Here is a 19,412-nt window from a genome sequence, read left to right on the forward strand (position 1 = left end):
GGTGGTGGGTGGGGGGGCAAGGCGGAAGGAGAGTTCTATCCCCGGCTGCAGCGGTTCCGGCACCCGTGAGTAGTCCGGTTTTCCCTCCCCCGGGACAAAGGTGTGAGCGAGGGCCCAGTGCTCTGGTGTCGGGTACTGGGCAGCTGCTGGAGGCGGCTTGGGCCCCCGAAAACGACCGCGGTGCTGGGGATGGTGAGGTGTCCCTGGGGCGGGGATTCTCGCACAGGTCGCTGGGAGAGCCGGGAGGGGGCGCCTTAGGAGAGGTGCCGGCCGGTCGTCAGGCTTATCGGGGGGCTGGGCGGGGTGAACGGGCCTCGGGGTGGGGCTGGAAAGCAGCGAGCTGCTGTTTCAGGACGGGAGGGGTCACGGTGGGCGGGGTTTGGTGGGGCACCGCTTGTCCCAGGCTCGGGATCTTTCTTGGTCAGGCCTGTGCGACCCCCAAGAACTGGGTCCGTGATTCTCCCGCTGCTCGCAGGGTCTGGTTCCTGTCAGAGCTCGGGGCCTCCTTGAGCTTTGCTTCAAATGAGTGTTCGTATTGTTTACATATTTATGGATTCCTCTTTCTCTCCTGCCTTCCCTGCGTTGCCTGTTTTAACCAAGGTCAAGATCCAACTAGTTTTGAACACCCTCGGAAGTTTGTTTTTCGAGGACAGTGGACATGCAGAGTTGTCTTAGAATTGCTGCTAATATTTGGCTGGGAATGTATTTGTGAAGGGCCAAGGGCACGAGGTAGGAGGGTCCAAACGATATATGTTGTGACTGGAAAGGTTGCATTTTTTTGCAAAGTAGAAGTAGGTGCTTTGAAAAACTTGCATCTGACGAAGCAGGTCTTTGCCCACGAAAGCTTATGCTTCGAATATCCATTAGTCTGTAAAGTTAAGCCATGGGGCTTTTTTTTGTTTTTGAAAAACTTTGGCCCTCTTAGGCTATTGGTCATGAAAGTACTTTCTTGTACTGGCAAAGGGAACTGCAGCCTTTTCTTAACTTTTTATTATTTGCTTTTTTTATTTGTCTTTACAATCAGAAAAGTTCCTTTAACATTCAGAGAGTTCTTTGATCTGCTTACACTGTGTATGCTATTGGAAATGCTGTATGAAACTCATTCGTTTTCAAATAAAATAATCAATTTGAGAATTCAGGGTGGATAGTTCTTGCCTACCTAATCAGAAAATTTAAGTTATTATAACTCATGTTTGTTAGGCAAACTTTTCAGTCAGAACTGTAATTTTATAGAGCCGTATTTAATGTTTAAAGCTTCAAACTCTATTAATTTCACTAGGCTAATTTCAGTGTACCCTAGCTACTGATTTATGGGGAATTTTGATAATATCTCCCTGCAAGGAACAGGGATCTTATGCTATGTTATAATGGTGTGTTAGCAAAATTAAGCCTTATTTTCAGTTTTCAGATATAAGATCAGAATTAGGATTGTAGTTGTTTGAACCAAATGCTGCATTATGCTGCTTGGGGAGAGCTCTCCTGTGAGCATCTCCCGCCCCCTCCACCTGAGACAGCACTTGTATGCACAATGTTTAATGGGGACTTCAAAAATTAAATCTGCAACAGGCTCTAACATTCCAGTCCTGCACACAGTTATGCACACTAGAGCCATTGCTACACTCAATACATCCGCAAAACTTTTGTTGCTCAAATGTGTGAAAAACGCATTCCTGAGCAACATAAATTTTGCCAGCATAAGCACGGTGCACGTGAGTGCTGTCTCAGGTGAGGGGAGCAAGGGGGCAGCACAAAACATGCTCTCATGTCATCAATATGGCTAGTGGCATTTCTTGAGTTGGTTTTATGATGTTCACAGGAGAGCTCTCCCCAATCAGCATAATGCAGCATTTGGTTCAAACAGCTACAGTCCTAATTCTGATCTTATATCTGAAAACTGAAAATAAGGCTTAATGGCGCTAGCCGCATTTATGATATGAGAGCATGTCTTGTGCTGCCCCCTTGCTCTCTGCCCCCTCCACCTGAGACAGCACTCATATGCACGGTGCTTATGCTGGCAAAATTTATATTGGTCAGGAGTGCGTTTTTCACACACTTGAGCAACAAAAGTTTTGCTGAAGTATGTGAGTGTAGCAATGGCCCTGGTGTGCATAACTGTGTGCAGGATTGGAATGTTAGAGCCTGTTGCAGATTTGATTTTCAAAGTCCCTAATGATGATTGAATACAATGTTTAATGAAAACATTGAAGAATCACAAATAATACTGGTATTATTGATAGAAAGGAAACATTTCTATGATGATACATTTCAGTCTTTGTAGCCATCCTGGTTGTGCTTTAGATATTGTAGATCTGAAAAAATCTCCACACTGGATAATAAGTTAGCGTAACAGAGGAAGTTCTTACAAATAAAAACATGTTGGAGTTTGAACTACTATTTCCCCCGTGTGCACATCACCACCACCACACCATGTGGAGTTAACTGAAGAGAAGAATTTCTTTCCTGTCTTTGGCTCTGCATGCGAAAAAGACACTTTTGTCTCATCAAATGCAAAGACTTTTCATTGGGAATAGCTAGAATGAAGGTGGGGCTGAAGTTCTGGATTTTTGCTATCAATCCTCTTACTTCTGATACTGTGATATGGACACCTTCCCACTACTGTTTATTGTTCCTGTGTAAAAGAGGGATAATGCATATAACTTTTGAATTTTTACTGTGTACCTAGAGAGAAGTTTAAAGTTTTAACATTTCACAAACCTCCAGATTGTCATTAGGGTCCTGCCATCTATTTGTCACTCTAATGCAGCATTGAATACATTTTAATCTTCCTTGATTTACCAACATTTCATATATCTGTATTGCTTTAAGATCTTCAGATCACAACACCTCTGTGTATGTTAATTACTATATAATTGAAATTGCTCTCATTATCACTGAGAGTAAAATAGAGTCCTGCATGCAGATGGGAATCAAGGAAGTAATGCAAGGCATTATCTTTGGTGATGTCTGCTGCTGCTCAGGTTCCTTATGTTTTCTGTGTCTTAAAGCAAATTGCAGAGCTTGTTTGTTTTTAACTGGAGTGGTAGAGGAGAATCCTAAGTCAATAGCAGAAATATGTGCTTTAAAAGTATTGCATATATTAATGTTTTCCACCTGAGTTCTGGTCCTCACTCTTACCATGTGAGAGGGAGTATGGCAATATAAGATCTTAAACATTTTTCCACTGTTGCAGAGATGTTCATATTGGCAAAAATATGGCTGATAATATCAACTACTTCAAACAGGGCAGGAAAACATTTCAGTTTATGTCCTTGTGATGCCACTTCTTGGAGGGAAGCCAGGATTGAATTTACCTAAATATGTAGTGTCCTACTAATTTTGAGGGGGATACCTTAAATAAGTTTCTGAAATTTTGGTTTTGCAGTTTCAAAGACTAAGAGTGGGGAAAGGTGAACACCTCCAGTGTTCACAGATGATCATTCTGATTTCTGGCATATCAGAGTGAGATTAACCCTTTGAGCCCATGTCTCTGTTATTCTTGGTAAAATTTCCTGAAATGGTCTTGGATCCTCTCTCTCCTTTTGCAAAATATATTTAGCACTTTCCTTTCTCAACACTTCCTTTGCAGTAAAATAAATGAATGTCTCATCTTTAAAAATGTTTCAGAGAAGATATCAGATCAGCCACATATGAAATTGTACAACTGAATGCTGGTGCATGTTTAAAGTGTCTTAAAGTTTCACTATGGTAAGTTCTTATTTTTAATATGTTTGGATAAATGTTTTATTTCCACAGCAACAATGTCAGAAGGGGACAGTATTGGAGAGTCTGTTCATGGCAAACCTTCAGTCGTCTACAGATTTTTCACAAGACTTGGACAGGTTAGTTTTATGTGTGAGATGCTGGGAAGAAGGGTAACTGGATTCATACTTTTTAAACTCATGGCCTTCTGTTTCAGTATAAGGGAATAATTTAAGTTATTGGGTATTATAATACTCATTTTCCTTAAAATGAACATGCATTTTAGAAATGGATGGTCTCATAATCATGATGACCAATACATAATGTCTCACTATTTGAATGTTTAACAGTAGATATGGATGTGTATTACTGCTTTAATGGTTCTTCATGTTTGGTACTCCCAAGTGGAGAGAGAGTCCAAGAAAGTATAGTGTAATCATAATTAATTCAATCAATTACTGTTTGCTAGATCATGGCTAGTTATGTAGATTGGACAGTATAGTACAAGTTGAATCTCTAATCTGGCATTCTCTGTTCCAGCACATCCATAATCCAGCATGATTTTTAGTTAGACGACTGCTTATCATGGATGTGGCCAGGTTCCCCATGGTTCCATAAAAGCTTGTGTCCAGCCTCCAGTCCTGGCTCAGTTCTGTGCTGTTATTTAGCTGTAATTTATCCCTACGTGTCTACTGAGAGCCCAGGAAGCAGTGGAAGTGTTGGTAATGCTGCTAGACAATATTGACCTCCCATGGTCTGGCAAATTCTCTTGTTTGGCATTGGTCAGGTCCTGAGGGTGCCAGATGAGAGAGGTTCAACCTATACACAAATTTTTGAAGGCAACAAGTAATTTTTTTTTTTAAGATGCACAACTTGAGCCACTTTAAAGAAACCTGATTTTTTTTCTTTCTTTTTTTTTTAATTGGTAGCATTCAGCACTTTCTGAACATTAGCTCCCCTCGACGTTCAAAGATAGAGAGTTAGTGATTATCAGAATACTCAGAACATTTCCAGTAGGCGTAAAAAGTCTGTTTTGTCCTCTGGGTAGTTTGGGCTCAAAATCTGGTTTTATTTAATGGAAGATGTAAACATAACATTAATGGAAATTTATTTATGAAACTGAAAAAGATCAGTTTGTCTAGTTACAACTTGAAACTGGCAACCAATATACTAACCCCCTAAGAAACAGAAATTGAGTGGCTAGTAATGAAAGTGAAACTGAAATCTGAGTAAAATACAGTAAATCCTCCAAATGCGTGATTTTGAGTTGCCCTTAACTCGCATTAAAGCGAGTTAAGGGCAACTCAAAATCCCTTTCCGCACAGCCCCGCTTCAACACCCTTACCCACCTGGCATGTGGCTCTAGCTCAATCCCCCACCTGCCCCAGTTCAACCTCCCACGTGGCTCCAGCTCAACTCCACTCCCTGTTCCCCTCCCACAACTCCAGGCCACTGCCAGGCTTAACCCTCCCCAACTGTCCCCCCGCCTCCACCCCCAAGACTTACCTTTCAAAAGGAGCTCCACATGCTCCTGCTGCTTCCCTGGCTGCAGAATGTGCGTTCTGCTGGGATAAAAAAGCCGCTCCCGACTTACGTGAAATTCAAGTTACAAGGGTGCGTGGAAGTGCAACTCTTGCATAAATAGAGGCACTACTGTATAAGTAACTAGTCTAAATATTGCTAAATAAATCAGGGTTCTAAAAATGTTTTAAATAAAATGTTTACTCTGAAGCCCCTTAAAACGTGATCTCCCTGACCTCAGTGAAATTACTCTGTAATAAATAATGCTTATATATAAAGAATCTTTACATTTTGTTCTAGATCTACCAATCCTGGCTAGACAGATCTACTCCATATACAGCAGTGCGATGGGTTGTAACTTTGGGTCTGAGTTTTGTCTACATGATTAGAGTTTATCTACTACAGGTAAGTAAACAAATTGTTGCATTTGTCTATCATTTAGAATGACACTTGTCACTTCAAAAGGATTATTTTTTATTAGATTGAATAATCCATTTTACTAAAAAACTTGCTAAAAATATTAGCTCTTAGTTGAAAATAAAACTAGTTTAAGGTTACATTCATAGACATGGAACAAAATTAGTTCCAAGATGGGTGAGGGAGAAAATTGGTACAGTGAAAGCTTGGATAACTAGCACATCTGGCCAGCCAGCCAGAGGGACACAGCAGGGCCAGATGCTGATCTCAGTTTGACTATCCGTCACATTTTATTATCTGGCATCCCCAGTTCCCCGGGGATGCCTGCTTATACTGCAGAATAAACAGATTATTAAAATGGCTACTTCCTTCAGCATGATGAAGGAGTAGTCGTCAGGTATACTTGTGCCTTTTGACTACTCTCTTTTCCACTGGAAAAATAATCAGACTGTTGGTGTGTCTTTCGTGAAGTGAAAGTGTGTTGTTTTTCCTCCATGTAGTAGAAATAGTAATTTGAGTTGCTAAATCATATTAATAAATGTTAGTCTGAAAGGTAGTCTTGAAAGGAATGAGTAAAGCTGCTGTTGTCTAGCAGGACAAGGTGGAAAGTGTCACTATTTTGTTCTAATGAAATTGCATAATAAACTTCTTAAAACTCTGTCTGCATTTTAGCTTCCTGTTTAAAGTTTTACATTTTATTCAGGTGCAGCAGTTCTCTTAGTGCTGAATCTCTGAAGACTTTTGGTGTTACCACCATTTTATCATCACTAACAAGCAGCAGACTGAATCTCTACTAACTTGTCTTCTCTATTTCATTCCAATCCAAAATTCAGTTAAACCCTTTAGAACTAATAGAGAGGTAGCCATGTTATTCTGTATTCTAACAAAACAAACAGCAGTCATATAGCACTTTAGAACTAGTATTTCCAAAGCTGCCCTAAGCAAGTGTTACTCAGTGATAGTCAAATATAAGATACTTCTGATAAACAGGGACACTGCTGAAGATGAGTGCCTGACCTTCTCAAGATTAAAATGACTAAGCCTGAAAATAATATGAAAAGCAATTCCAGAAGGCTGTGAAATTGAATAACAGCATCATAACTGCTGAAGCATTTGAATTTTTATGTGAATTTTCTTTGGGTACTATCTTTCCTGAAAGAACTTTTCAGATGATCCAGTTTTGGTTTTCATATGTAAATTTGACTGCTAATAGCCATATACCCCATATGCATTAATATACCTCTCCTAGGGAAATATTAAAAATGGCAAGTCTGCTTTCCCATGAAACAAAGGCTCATTACCTAATAAATAACATTGCTCGTCTTTTTGGTGCTACAGGACTGGTTGCTATATCTTAGGAGGATTATTATCTCCAGCCAATGGGCAGTGTTAGGAAAATAATTTATCCTCTCTCTGGGATTTGAAGGAATAATGAAAGTTTCTTCCCTTCCCAGATTATCAACACAATGCCACGTGACTGGTAGGTGATAGACAACATATTTAGATTGTGCTATAGAACTTTTCAACCTAGTGTCGATTCCAAAGAGTTATGGAAGATTGAACCAGGGTAGGAGTAGATTAAAGATTAGAATGAAGGCTTCAAAGCAAACATGTGTAAGGTACAGACTGGAGTAATCACAAGGTGGTGTATCTGTTGAGTTGTATGTGGTTCTCAGCTTGTGTCTTGACATCTTGGCAGGTATCGGAACTGCTTAGGTCTCTGCTTTCAGTTGGGTCTATTCTCAAGTTTATGGTACTACATCCTGCCTACACACACTGGTCTGCTTTAGTAGAGATCCTAAGGATGTCAGAGTCGAATTGAAATGGAATTTAAGCATTATTGTTGAGCACATGGAGCTTACTTATACGTGAAGTTAAGTCACGTTAGTTGGCAGGTTCAGGAGGTTCTCTTGGAGTCAATTCCAAATGCTCAGCATTTCCACTAGGGTCTTTTTTCAAAGGGGCTGAGCAGCTGGTTTGCATGATGCTTGCTAGCATCTCTTGAAAATCTGGTCACCTATTCCACAGCCTGTGTAGGGGCAGACATCTTTCAATAGTCTATCTCCAGGTGCCTTGAAACCAATCTTCCAGCTTTGCAGGCAGCCTCGTCAGGCTTGACAGGGTGCTTGTAACTTCTCCTGGGCATTCCTGGCATCCTGCCAATGGAAGGTGAGTATCAATGGATGGGGCTATTGCAGCGATATCTGGTACCAGTTTGGCCAAAAAAAAAAAAAAAAAGAAAAAGAAAAGCCAGTCCTGTAGCAAATGAATCCATCCTGCTCAAAGACAGACTCTATGGGAAGCCTGTTACTGTGAAACACTCCCATTTTGGCACCTTCCCCTTGGTGCTGTGGCTTGGTATGGTCAGTCAGTGCTGGAGGGCATTGCCAGGGTGACCCAGAGCTCCTCCCCAGGGAATCTAGGTTACATTCTGCCAAATTGTGATGTCTTTTTATGTACGGATTCACATGGGGCCCTCTGCTGCAGATACAGGTCTGTACAGCACTGAGACCAGCAAAACTCTCCTCCATTGGCGCTGAGCTTAGCAGAAATACGAAGTGAAAAAAGCTGTCAGGAAGTTACAAGTTCAGCTGGCATTTGTAGGACCAGTCTACAATCAGGTATATGAGGGCCCTTGGTGTGATACAACGTGTGATCATTTTATATCCAGGCTCAGGAATCGCAGTAGGAACTCGTCAACAGTGTGCCCTTGTAGCCAGAAAGGCTAGTGGCATATTGGGGAAGAGTATTTCAAGCAGATCTAGAGAAGGTATTATTCCCCTCTATTCAGCACTGGTGAGGCCACATCTGGAGTATTGCATCCAGTTCTGAGCCCCTCAATACAGAAAGGATGTGGATGTATTCAAGCGGGTTCAACGGAGGGCAACAAAAATGGTTAGGGAGCTGGAGAACATGACCTACAAAGAGAGGCTGAGGGATTTGGGGTTATTTAGTTTGCAGAAGGGAAGAGTGAGGGGCGATTTGATAGCATTCTTCAACTTCCTGAATGGGGGCTCTAAAGAGGATGTTCTTGTTAGTGATGGATGGCAGAAAAAAGAGCAGTGGCCTCAAGCTACAAAGGAGAGGTGAAGGTTGGATAGTAGGAAAAACTGTTTCACCATGCGGGTGGTGAAGGACTGGAATGTGTTACCTAGAGAGGTGGAGGAATCTCCGTCCCTAGAGGTTTTTATCTTCTGGCTTGACAAAGTCCTGGCTGGGATGATTTAGTTGGGGCTGGCTCCCCTTTAGGCAGGCGGCTGGACTAGATGACCTCCTGAGGTCCCTTCCAGCCCTAGGATTCTATGAGTTCTATGAGAGAATATCTTTTTTCAGACCAATTTCTGTTGGAGAGAGAGAGACGCTTTGAAGCCACACAGAAGTTTTCTTCAGCTCTATGTGGCTCCAAAGCTTGTCTCTCTCACCAACAGAAGTTGATCTGACAGAAGATATTACCTCACACCCACCCCCCCTTGTCAGTTTGCATGACAACACATTAGACAGACAACTATTTCTGGAAATAACTGTCTGCTGTCAGAAAATGTAGACTGTTGTTCCCAGTTGTAGTTTATTTGCTGCAATTAGCTGTTTTAATAACACAGTTTGCATGAACTTTAAAATAGAAGACTGGGACAATTACATTTGATCTTATAACAATATTTAAGGACTTTATTTTAACTATATATTTTATCAATTATTTCTGGAGGTGGTCTATTGTGCAATTGCCCTCTTCAGTTTAAACTGCTGTAACAGATCCCTGCTATATGGTAACTTCCTTACACTCTTAATTTAATGATGTCTTTCTCAATATTCCTCTCTTAGACAAAATGCATTTATGTTTGCATCTTTTCAAAAACTAGATTTTGTTTAAAGGGATACATTTGGTTTAATGATAATCATTTTAAAGTGGCAGATATCCTTTTCCATTAGTAAACACCTTCAGATTCTTAAACTTGCAAAGACTACAAAAATTATCATTTATTGTGGTGGTTTACTTTCTGTGCTTCTCTGAGCTTGGACAAAGAAACTGAATGTGGTGTTTTGCTTACTAGTTCCTCACTGATATTGTGTTTTTGAATCTTCATTGTTTCTGGGGAAGGTCTCACTCCATTCTAAGCATCTGGTTTCAGTTAAATAACCTCGTAAAACCTTTACACTTTATAAAGCATTTAATTTACAAAATCTAAACTGAATTTAAGTGATAACTAAACTTTCAGATTTTTCCTGCTTTACATGCCATTTAATTCAGTTATTCCTTTTTTTTTACATAATTTTAAGTGAAAGCAGCTAGAAACATCACATAGTATGTTTCAGTAAGAAACACTGAACAAAAAGAGAAGTTGTTTTAGGCACCAGCCGGTTGTCAAACTGGATGAAATCGGCATAGTTTGTTTTTATCTATTCATTCAGTGCCTAAATACTTGGATTTTATGCAAGTGGAGTGTCTTTCACCCCTATTTTAACACTGAGTACAGAAACCTTTTCATTTGCAAATCAAAAAGTAACTAGGGGAAGAAACCAAAAATGTGTGCACCAGTCTTGATAAACAAATACTGAAGCTCTTTACTGTAAGTTTTCAGTCTGGCTTTTTTTTTTTTTTCCCCTAGGGTTGGTACATTGTGACATATGCCTTGGGAATCTACCACCTAAATCTCTTCATAGCTTTCTTGTCACCAAAGGTAGATCCCTCTCTAATGGAAGACTCAGGTATAGTGGACATGACTCCCATTGCTATAATTTTGAGCATAAACTATTTTCCAAATCACTTGATCAGTTTCATCTATCTTCATGTGAACACATGTCTTCAGCAGGGTGGATTTTGATTTAAATCAAGGCCTTTTAGATAATTAATTTACATAATGATTTAAATCGCCAAAGGGGAAAAATCAAGTTTCCCACTCATAGTTCTTCATGTATTTCTTAAACAATAAATATGATCACTGAAACATGTTAATTTTCAACTCTATAGCATTTTACAACATCTAATTGTGTAATTTTTATTAATTTAGGGAATAGTACATAATACTTGTGTTATACTGCAGAACCCTTATGGTTCATTCCTGCAGATAGACCCTATATAATCTTTGTGCTTTGTATATGCTTGACATATTTTCCTTTTTGACCCAGGGAACAAATTTCTTTAAAAATTTCCAGATATGATTTCTCTTAGCCCAGAAGCCATGACTTTTTTTTCTGTGGCAACAGTGTGGGTGGAATACAGGAAGCTGTGTGAGTGCTGAATAATGTCTTCCCTTTTTCTTTCCAGTACACTCCACTGTTCATTTTTAGTCTGCCTCCATCCTTTTTCTACATATTTTCTCTGTGTTTAAGGCAATGTGTTAACTAACTCGTCTACTGTGCTTGGCCCAGTCTACCACCAAATAAGCACAGAACTAAAAACAATTCTATCCAGACTGTCTGTTTTGCACATTAATTTAGTCTGCTGAGAAACAGAAATTCAAAGTCTAGAACTTTCAAGGAGGAATAGCTTATCGTTAGGCTGGACAGACTAGAGTCACTAATTCATTTTTGTGAGAAAGTATAAGTATAGCATGTTTGTGATGAGATTTAATTTTAACTGATTTGCACAAGAAATTTAGTATTAATGATTTACAAAAAGTAAAAAATCCAATTTAAATAAAATTGATTTTTTTTATCACTGTCTATCCACCTGGCAATCTGTCAGATGAGAATAGTATCCAGGAGCCCTGACTCCCAGCCCTGCATTTTAACTATGTGGTCACAAAAGCTTCAGTATGACTTAATTATTTGTTACTGGCAAAAACCGCAGGGTATACATTGAATGTTATATAAACACATTGTAGATGGGATTAAATAGATTTTTCTCTTATAGGTTCTTCCTGGACATTGCATAAAAATGGTGGCTTATGTAGATGTATTGCCTGTTTCCAAAAATAAGCACGTATTAAGCCTTAACATGTCCTCAGAGTTTGCCTTTCAGATAACTTGTTTATGATATCTATTTTCAGATATTTTAAAATCACTTCCTCAGAGTGGAAGATAGTTTTGAAGATTGGAACTAGGTTCTGTCTTGCACCGATGCTCTGGACTTTTCTGAAAATCTGGGTTCAAATGTGGCATCAGTCTTAGAACAAATATTATTTGATCAAGCATTAGAAACACATCCTTCCTTGATTGGTTTTACGCAAGTAGATACTAAACATGAGCTCTTGCGAGCAGCTATTCTATTCTGGAGATAGGTTTTGTGTATAATAATGATAGTAGATTAACTTTTTTGTTTGTTTTTTTTTTTTAATCCAGATGATGGTCCTTCATTACCCACAAAACAAAATGAGGAATTTCGACCCTTCATTAGAAGGCTGCCAGAGTTTAAATTCTGGTTAGTGGATGTATATGCCTGTTTTCTTAAAATAAAAAGCAAATAAGACAGTTCCAGTATGTGGAAGAGATTTAATTATATAATTTATTTTTAAGGCATTCTGCTACAAAAGGTATCCTTGTTGCAATGATATGTACGTTCTTTGAGGCATTCAACGTTCCGGTATTTTGGCCAATCCTTGTGATGTACTTCATTATGCTATTCTGTATCACTATGAAGAGACAAATCAAGGTAATTTACTGATTGAATCTTTTTGAAGATAAAATTTCACTGCTTAAGAGTGTCTTTCCATACTGCTAGCCAAATGAGTGCTGTGGATATTTCTCTCTTTATATATTATGGCCAATATTTTTAAAGTTACATAATTTAATCTGAAGCGCACTTCATCACAAACTGTAATTGGAAATATAAATGCTAAGTACGCCTGAAAATCAAGTAAGTTTAGAAGCTTATTTTTCAAATTGTTAGCACCCTTATGTTCATTCTTGAAAGGATTCAGAATTATCAGAATATCTTCTGACATAAATTTTGGTGTTTATAATGATAACAGAGCATTCATGGCATTTCTTTAGTGAAATGTACAAAGCAGACTATTGGGATGTCGTATTGGTGATTTGTGCTGTGAAAACTTGGCATTTTAAGAAATAAACAAAGCAAAATTATTCAGACTGGCTTTTCTATGTTTTATAGCTTGTTGGCTTATACATGGAAATTTCAAAATATTTTTAAATATCACATTCTAAGTTTTGAGATAATATATTTTGATTTACTATTGCAAATTGAAGACTAAGATTTACATTAAGCAGCAAATGTATTGATTCTTTGAGTAACCATTTAACTATCTTTTTTTGTAAAGCTAGAGACACAAACTCTCAATCAACCCCTTTTAAAGTGTTCAGCATAGTATATACTAAATACAGAAAAATACCATTTAAATACTTTGTGTAGCATGTGACTACAAATGGCAGCTTATGTTGCTGAAGTTAAATGACCATCTAAGAGCTTTGCCTATTGTGATTTAAACTGCATCTTATGTTTTAATAGAAGTATTAGATCTGTCAAACACAGCTAAACTGATGTTTTTTTGTTTTCAGCATATGGTAAAGTACAGGTATATACCTTTCACACATGGCAAGAGGAAATATAAAGGGAAGGAAGACGTGGGAAAGACCTTCGCTAGCTAGAAGCTGAACTGAGCCTGTTGACTGACTCTACATATAACTAAAAGAACGGTTTTGAGCCATTGTAACAATGCCTTTGTTTCTTCATAAAGTGATTAAGAGGGTGGTGAAAAGCAGTTGAATTTTCATTGTAGGAGGATCTTTCTATTTTTTTCTGAAATATCAGTTTCTTGAAGAAACTGGCGTTCTAACCAAATTACATGGGGTTAATTATCATTCACAACAAGCTGGAAAATCTTTGGTATCCCATTATGTGGGATCATATGTTGCTTTCAAGGTTCACTGCAGTCATTGTGGCACTGGGAAAGCTAATGGCTATAATTAGGGTTTTTTAACATAGTGTTCTTGCCCATTATGACCCTGATGTGCTGCGTGCATATGTGGAGGCATAATAAGGTGGCACACGTGATGCTATTGTCTGCTTCATAACTGTGTGCTGAGTTCATGCACAAGTGTGATGGGCCTTCATATGTGCAGAATTTCTGACAAAGAGCTGTCTACATGGCATCACTGGGATGCGACCAAGTTAGTAAAGAATAGGTAAGGTTTTCTAAATAGGAATCCTAAATTCTGCTTGTTTTGAATTTTTTTTTTTTTTTTTTTTAACCCCAGAAGAGAAATAAAGATTAGTATAGCTCATAAAGAAACTCATTGCTAGGTTCTAATGCCAGTTTCTCCGTTGCATCTGATGGCAGATGCTGAAATTCGGCTAATGCATAATGACTCAAAACTTTGTTCTTAAACTATCATGATTTCTTTTGAGGGCGTGAAATTATAAATATATATATATATATAAATATATATATTTTAACTGTTATTAGCTAGAGAATATTTTGACTTGTTTCTTTGATACTTAAGGTTTTTTTGATTAACTTAAGTTTGCTTCATGCAGCCCCTTGAGGATACACAAACTGGCCATAGCAGACAAACTTTGTGGGTTTTAACAACTTTTCATTTTCTATGAAAAATATAGAAATAGATGACCTGCATGTAAACTTTTTGATGTGATACAGGTACAAACAATTTTATTAAGTGACTTTTTAATTCCAGAGTTTATTAAAAGACAGTTGTCCCCCCTTCTTGTTTTAGTCATCTTTCTGTAAAATATACTGGCTCGTAATATTTATAGATCTGTCATTTTAAAGGGTGGCAACACTTAATTTGAGTAAAATAGTAAAATGTAACACACTTGCTTTCTTACAAGCTCATTCTGTTGAATTATATGGAAGGTGCTAGGATGAGACGACTCCTTTGAATGGATTACATAGCTTAGTGGCGGCTTCAACAGATGCCTTTTACGGAATGTGTACGAAGGAATCATTGTTTTGCTGCACAAAATGAAAAACTAGTAGGAAGCCCCATACATCCTTAATTAGAATCTTCCTGCTGTGATACTAAGAGTCCCATGGTGGTATTTTTTTAACTAGTATTGTGGAAATCAGTGGATTTTTTTTTTTTATAACGTGAGCTTTGTTAAACCTGAAGTTCCATGATGAAAAGTACTATATAATCGTAAACCCTTATCAAACACCAATCATGCATGCTACTGCTTCTAAGAAAAACTAAAAACCACAAGTTTAAGAAGCTGCCTTACAATTTGCATTCATATTTTTTTTTAGTTTAAATTCTGATTGCCTGCAAATCAGGGAGTTATATAAAATAATTGTATTAATTTACCTACAGAATTCAACATCAATGGTGATTTAGATATTTGTCTGTTAAAACTGTAAAAAGGGAATACACTTGTAATTGTAGACTGAAAATGTTGTTTTTTTGCCTAGCTGTCAGGTTTCTTCAGTATCAATACTTTGTGTTGCTGTAAATAGCAGTAGCTTGCTCCATATGCATTGAGATTTTAACCATGTTCAGACAATGAGTATCCCAAGTCCAGGCAGATACAAATCTAAAACATGGTTTCTTAAAGATAAACACCATCTCCTCTGTGCAGTGGTTGAGTGACCTGTGCTAAACTATTTATGCCGGCATTTTTTAACAATTCTTAAATATTTTTTAATGTCAATTTCTATGCCTTTATCAATTGTGGCAGAAATACCTAGATCTTGACAGATACAAGAATAATTAACTTTCTAGCTCAGATTGCAACTGCCTTATTTCTTGGCAGCATTAGCCAAGTTCTACCATCAGCAATAGCTTGCTGTGTGTTTCTGTGCATAAACATATTGACGATGATCCCTAAGCTGCCTATGCATTGAGTGCTGGTTCAAGCCACCTCTCATTTACAGGTAAGTTCCGGTGAGGCTTTTCTACAAAGCCTTTGATCTGAAACATAGGGACAGGGTATTGAGCAGATTTCACTTCTCTTACATGCCCAGCACAGTTGTGTCTTGTTCTTCTGTCAAGCTTTCTGTGTATGTGAAGGAACTCTAGCTGTATGAGAGTTTTTAGGAGAAACTGACCATGACTCTTGCTATATGTCACCTCACAGTATGGTTGTTAAAACAGAAGTGCTTTTAACTTAGCATGGATTCAGAATTTAATAAGGTGTTTTCCAAGGCTTTTTATAATTTTTAGAACCTTCCATGAAAAGTTTATTTTTAAATAGTTTATTATGCATGTCGAAGACTTAATGAACTTTGGAATTTTCCTTGAGATAGCATGTGAATAGCAGTCTGGTACCTGTAGCCATCATGGAAGAGTCAATGATGAACCACAACGTTTGTTTTTCCTCCCACACACTAAGATTTTTTGGATAATTAAATAATTGTTGATTTCTGGGGGGAAAATGATGTTTTTGAAAACATCCCCCTTCATTTGTGTAATCAGCAATGTTGATAGTGTCTATTGCCAAAAGGGAGGGGTTCTCGATAGAGGTGTGATGTTTACTAATCTTGTATTTTGAGCAATGGGAGATTCCACTGCTGTCTGTATATATAATGAATTAATATAAATTCTTCATGATTATTACAGGAGGTGTCCATTACTTAACTTGTTCCTAGAACTGTACATTGTTAGCTATTTTTAAAAAGCATATAAAGTAAACTCTTTCATATCTGGTATTTTATTATCCAGAACTCTTAAGTAACTGGCATTTTAACCATAAGTCAGTTTCAGTTCTGTTTTCTGTAAGTACAGTATAGTGAAAATAAATACAAATATGCAGTGAATACAGTATAAATTTAGTGTACAGTTACTACTGTTGGTAAATAAAGTACTCTGCATACATTTGTTTGTTTAATATCTAATCTTGTTTTTCATTAGTGTTGTGCATTGCTAGGTATACTCTCTATTACCCAGAATATGTGAATATCCGGTAACCTCCTGGTCCTCTGCTGCTGGATATGAAAGAGTTTACTGTACTGAAGCATTCTGTATGCTACTGTGTAACAAACTGTTTAAACAATCTAATTTAAATTGCCAAACTACATGTGACAAGAATGATTTGCTGATATTTTCCTGAAGCAGTGAGAAACAACAAATTTGGTGTCCTGAGGGAGGGGTGAAAATGTAATAGCTCTGTGGTTACACCACTCCAGTCATGTCCCATAACCAAATCACCTGGCTTAACTACTGTAGGAAAGCACAGCCTAGTGGCCAGAGTCAGTGTATAGCAGCCCATAATCCTAGGGCAGTGTGGTCCAATGGGTGGAGGCAAGATAGTCCCTTGTCAGGGGGCCATGTGGCCTAATGGCAGTACCATAGGGTGGGGATGTGCCACTGGGGGAAAGCCTGCTCTCTTCTACTGTGCCCTAAGTATGGCAGCATGGTCTACCACTAGGTCAGCAGGGAATCCCATCAACATACAGTCACATGAGTGGGAGATAACACTAAGGTACCCTCCCTGGGTCATCATTTCCTACCATGGTTTTTGCCAGTGGGGTGTCTCCTGGGTCTTGGAACTCCTCTAGTGTCAGCTGTGCTCTCCCAAGGACATAGGCAGAGGCTTGAGGGCCTGCCTGGGCATCAGAGTCTCTGGCTCCCATGATCCAGGTTCAAAGCTGACCTACAGTAGGGGCTGACACACACATCCTTCAGCCCTGGTGGAGCTGGGCTACTCCCTTTTATACTGTGGCAGTTGGAGCATGGGCAGGGCTTCCTGAGCTACCTTAACTCCTTCTGCAGCAGTGCAAGGCTGGTTTGTCCCATCACAGCTATATAAATGAACTTGAAACTCTGCAGTGAAAAGTGCTGAACATCAATATATGCATGCTGGCCTCAAATTCTATTGGAATACGAGTTTAAATTCAAGCTGAGATATTTACCTTACTGTTAATCCTATCTGATACTAACTGTATGCTGTAAAAATAGAATAGTGCTGTTAGGATTCATGTTTCTTTTGAGAATTTCTACTGGAGCTGGTCATACTTGTAATTTCTTCTACCTTAAGTATTCACACTTCTTGATACTTCCACCTGAGACTTCAACAGGGACTGCTGTAGACTTACAACAGAAAGGCTTTTGTCTACACTAGCAAGTTCTTTCAAAAGAAGCAGGCTCTTTCAGGAGATCCTATGGCGCATCTACACACAGTGTTCTTTCAAAAGTAAACAAAGAATGTAAAGCTCCTTTCGAAAGGAAAACGTGCAGAGGCTCCACAGGCCCCCCCCACCCTTTTTTTTCCTCCCCAAACAAGTCTTTGTGGGACCTGATCTTTTTTTTGATCCCTGGCCTGTTCTTTTGAAAGAGTGGGGGCTTTGTGGATGCTGTCTTTCAAAAGAGCAGAGCACTCTTGATCCACTTTTGTGTGTGGACTCAGCCTTTTGATAGAAGTTCTTTCGGAAGAGATCCTCCAGAAGGGCTTCTTTCGAAAGCTCGCTGTAGTGTAGACTAGCTAAAGGGAGCAACATTCAGGTTTGACTTGCTTCTAAAACTTTCATGCCATGCCACAAAAAGGTGCATGGATTTAATTCTTCATCAAGTGTTTAACTTATTGGAAGGGCAACAATATACTTAACCTCATAGTCTAGCCTTCTCATTGTTCAAAGTGAAATGCAGAAAAACAGCTTAAACAAGATTATAACACTTCCTATAAGCAATTTTTAGGAACAGTTATTTTAACATGCCACGATGAAGGTCTGAGGTACAAGAGCAGGCAGTGGTGCTTTGTTTATTTTGTAACAAGAATAAGAAGTGTCAGGTTTGTACAAGCTGTAAAGTCAATTAAGTTTAGATTTAAGATCCAAGTCTTATTCATGGATTAAGCCACACTATTATGGTGGTGTTGGCTGATAAGGATATATAAGCTTAGGATCTTGTCAGAGGCAACAGTAGCAGCTTAATGCAGTTATCGATAATGCCGCAGATAAATCAGTTTCTGAGGATGAAATTTCTCTCTGCATAATGGACACTCTGCCTACAAAAGTAAAAGCAAGTGTTACTGACAAAAATCACATGAGCACAATATTCTAGATTCCTCCAAAGAAATGAGTACCCCACCTGTCACTAAGTGATTCTTTCCTTCTGTCTCACTTTTAGGGCATGGTTAACTATACAAGGCACCTTCTCTATTCAGATTAATTGCACCTAATTTAAGAGTTTTACTAGTACATGAAATGACCTTCCTGAGCTTTATAAAGCCTGGTTAATGAACAAGCTGTATATTATTATGGCCCCTCAAGGTGAATCTTTGCTAAGTGTGCAAACTGCAAAAACCTTCAGATACATACTGCTTAAAGGAAGAGCACATGCAGGAGAACTTAATTCAAGAAGTGTAGTAAATGAAAATGTAGGAAAAGCTAACACTGAATGTCTTCTGAGAACTTAAGTCAAGCTACTGGTAAAGGTGGAAAACATACACCACTGTGAGTGGCAATAAATGAAGGTTCACTGGTACAACCTGGAAGGGAAGAAGACAAGTCATTTACACTAGTGTGGCAGCTGATTTGTGGCTATAGCAAAGAGCAATTAAGTGACCCTTTCCGCTTTTATAGTATGAAAAAGGTTTCCCAATGTCAAATGAAGGACCCAGTATACAACCAAGTAGCCATGTATTCCAACAAGTTAAAACATGCTGTCTCTCTTGGTTGTTCAGTGTGCTTATAGGTCTCTAGTTTTTAAATCAGACAGCTTCACATATTTGTATGCTTCTCTACATCTCCACATGTACGAGAGAAAATACTTGTTATTAAATGGGTGATGTGTCCTTCATGAGTTCTTAATTTAGATATTCATGTAAAGGAACTATTTCATGGACAAATATTTAAAGAGACCCAGTTAACTAGAAAGTAATTTACTCATTATAAAGAAAAGTTTTTTCCAGTATTTTATTTATCTTATGG

The 19,412-nt window shown here is 38.5% G+C and overlaps 2 protein-coding genes across 6 annotated transcripts in view; one reads left to right on the top strand and one right to left on the bottom strand.

Moving 5' to 3' along the window:
• RER1 (retention in endoplasmic reticulum sorting receptor 1) lies at positions 1–14,253 on the top strand. 4 transcript variants are annotated; one of them, XM_075018064.1, is made up of 8 exons: positions 28–65; positions 601–729; positions 3,754–3,839; positions 5,521–5,625; positions 10,242–10,341; positions 11,917–11,995; positions 12,091–12,226; positions 13,090–14,253. In XM_075018064.1, the coding sequence occupies exons 3-8, from the start codon at positions 3,759–3,761 to the stop codon at positions 13,177–13,179; spliced, it is 591 nt and encodes a 196-aa protein (XP_074874165.1). In that variant the 5' UTR covers positions 28–65; positions 601–729; positions 3,754–3,758; the 3' UTR covers positions 13,180–14,253. The 4 variants fall into 4 exon arrangements, with proteins under 4 accessions (XP_074874166.1, XP_074874165.1, XP_074874168.1 ...); XM_075018065.1 differs by lacking the exon at positions 601–729 and having other exon boundaries at positions 1–65; XM_075018067.1 differs by lacking the exons at positions 28–65; positions 601–729 and adding an exon at positions 151–192.
• PEX10 (peroxisomal biogenesis factor 10) overlaps positions 5,671–19,412 on the bottom strand; it is a 25,711-nt gene continuing 11,969 nt past the window's right edge. Inside the window, exon 6 of one of the 2 annotated variants that reach the window (XM_075018061.1) lies at positions 5,671–7,793. In XM_075018061.1, the coding sequence (XP_074874162.1) occupies positions 7,746–7,793 (48 nt within the window). In that variant the 3' untranslated portion in view covers positions 5,671–7,745. Of the gene's footprint in view, positions 7,794–13,750; positions 18,488–19,412 lie in introns of those variants that run through there. The other variant, XM_075018060.1, reaches the window with a different exon arrangement.

Source organism: Carettochelys insculpta, chromosome 23 (assembly GCF_033958435.1).
Source record: "Carettochelys insculpta isolate YL-2023 chromosome 23, ASM3395843v1, whole genome shotgun sequence".
NCBI lineage: Eukaryota > Metazoa > Chordata > Testudines > Carettochelyidae > Carettochelys > Carettochelys insculpta.

Coding starts and splice junctions, on each gene's coding strand:
- RER1 (XM_075018065.1), top strand. CDS start 3,759: ATGTCAGAAGGGGACAGTATTGGAGAGTCTGTTCATGGCAAACCTTCA. Junction 5,626..10,241: donor TTAGAGTTTATCTACTACAG/GTAAGTAAACAA, acceptor TTTTTCCCCTAG/GGTTGGTACATTGTGACATA. Junction 11,996..12,090: donor CTGCCAGAGTTTAAATTCTG/GTTAGTGGATGT, acceptor TTTATTTTTAAG/GCATTCTGCTACAAAAGGTA.